A 1,832-nucleotide genomic window follows, 5' to 3' on the forward strand; every position below is an offset into this window, starting at 1 on the left:
CACGCCCAGCTAATTTTTTGTATTTTTAGTGGAGATGGGGTTTCACCATGTTGACCAGGATGGTCTCGATCTCTTGACCTCGTGATCCACCCGCCTTGGCCTCCCACAGTGCTGGGATTACAGGCTTGAGCCACCGCGCCCGGCCATGGCATGATTTTTTATAATGGTAGGTTTCTTAGGAATCCAATTATCACTTTGTAGCAACACAAATAAAACCAATAAAATGGGAAGGCTACATAAAAAATTATGTTTTGTTATCTATGTTTGCTTACCTGGAAAGAGATAATATTGTATGTCCTTCTCTTTGAAATGTAAAAAAATCAGGGACTGAATAGAACAAGACCTTGCAGGGATCACTCCCCACACTGGCCGCGGTGGTCCCCTACCTTGCATGTCCTGCTCTCTGGCTGGCCTGCTGGTGCAAGCAGAGACACCCCCGAGGTGAAGGGATGGGCCAGGTGGGCGGCACACGGTGAGACACAGAGGGCTCAGACGTGGGTTCTCGTTCTTGGGGGAGGTGCTGGTGGGAGCGACTGATCTCAGCTGGAGAAGAACGGGGGCCATGACTGGCTGTGGAAATGTTTCCCAGGGAGCCTGTGAATGAAACAGGAAGGAAGGGCATTCTTGTCCTAAAGTAGGCTGCTAGAGGTAGAAACACATGAAGACAGAGGAGCTAATCCAGCACCAGCACGCTCCCTCTCACACGCCCGCCCCCTCTATCCTCCCAGAGGAGGGCTGGGGCCTCCTGGCCATCCTGGTTGAGGAGCAGACGCTCTGCCTCCTTCCTGCCCTGGAGCAGCCTGGAGGCCTCATTGTGCCTTCCGTCATGACTGCTCCACTCCCAGAGAATGTGACTCCCCACGGTCCAGGACTGTGGTCCCAGCCCCCAGGCAAGAAAGCCTCTGCAGTGGTGAGTGCCACCACCTGCCTCCTCCACGGTGGCTCCTCTGTCATGGCCTCCCTCAAGGCTAAGGCTGGCTGGGTCAAGTGAGGCTTGCCAACTGAAGCCACATTCTTGGAGGCCCTGCACAAATGTATCTGGAGCTGTTCCCAAGACTGAACCCCAGCTCTCCCACCTGTCCTTCCGTGGCATCTCAGACTCTCCTGTGGTGTTGGCAAGGAACATGGACAGGTGGTACTTAGCTGCACCCCAGGCTCAGCACACTGTTCACCTGGCTAGCTTGCCAGGACCTGTCCACACTCCTCAACAGAACTGACAAGGCCTTTCACAGTCCGACCTGTTTCCTGCTTTCCTACACCCACAACCAAGGTACATGGCAGCATTGGCCGTCCTGCACACGCCGGCCTCTTTCAGGATTCCTTGCTTTGGCTTGTGCTGTTCCTTCTGTGCGGATTTCACTTCTACCCAAACTCACATGCAGACTTTGAGACCCTGCTCAAATATCGTGTTCTCTCTGAAACTCCCTGGACCGGCTTTCTTCTGGGTGTCACAGCACTTGGCCCATGTTCCCATTATAAGCTTGGTCCCATCATAGGCACTTCCTTGTCCAGCCCATGGGATTTTGAGAACTGTGACTCATGTTGTTACCTCCACGGCCCAAGCATTTACCTAATAGAGGCCAAGTACATAGACGGTTTTTAGTCTGTTTGCAGATTAAATAACAACATATTTTCAGCAATCAAATATCCCAACAGCAAAAATTCTTCTTCAAAAGAAATGAAGGTCTACAGGTGTAATTTCAAATGATGTGATCACTAGTGGCATCATGTTTGGGTGGTGTTGATGGTGGCTTTCTAAGGGTTCTTCAAGTCATATCAGAGGGGGCAGAGTTCTCCTTTTTTTTTTTTTTTTTTTTTTTTTTTTTTTTGAG

At 51.0% G+C, this 1,832-nt stretch overlaps 1 protein-coding gene across 1 annotated transcript in view; it reads right to left on the reverse strand.

Moving 5' to 3' along the window:
* GAB4 (GRB2 associated binding protein family member 4) overlaps positions 1–1,832 on the reverse strand; it is a 40,064-nt gene that overhangs the window by 26,540 nt on the left and 11,692 nt on the right. Inside the window, 1 exon segment of the mRNA XM_017512031.1 lies at positions 387–594. Within this exon segment, the coding sequence (XP_017367520.1) occupies positions 387–594 (208 nt within the window).

Source organism: Cebus imitator, unplaced genomic scaffold, assembly GCF_001604975.1.
Source record: "Cebus imitator isolate Cc_AM_T3 unplaced genomic scaffold, Cebus_imitator-1.0 Scaffold461, whole genome shotgun sequence".
Taxonomy (NCBI): Eukaryota; Metazoa; Chordata; class Mammalia; order Primates; family Cebidae; genus Cebus; species Cebus imitator.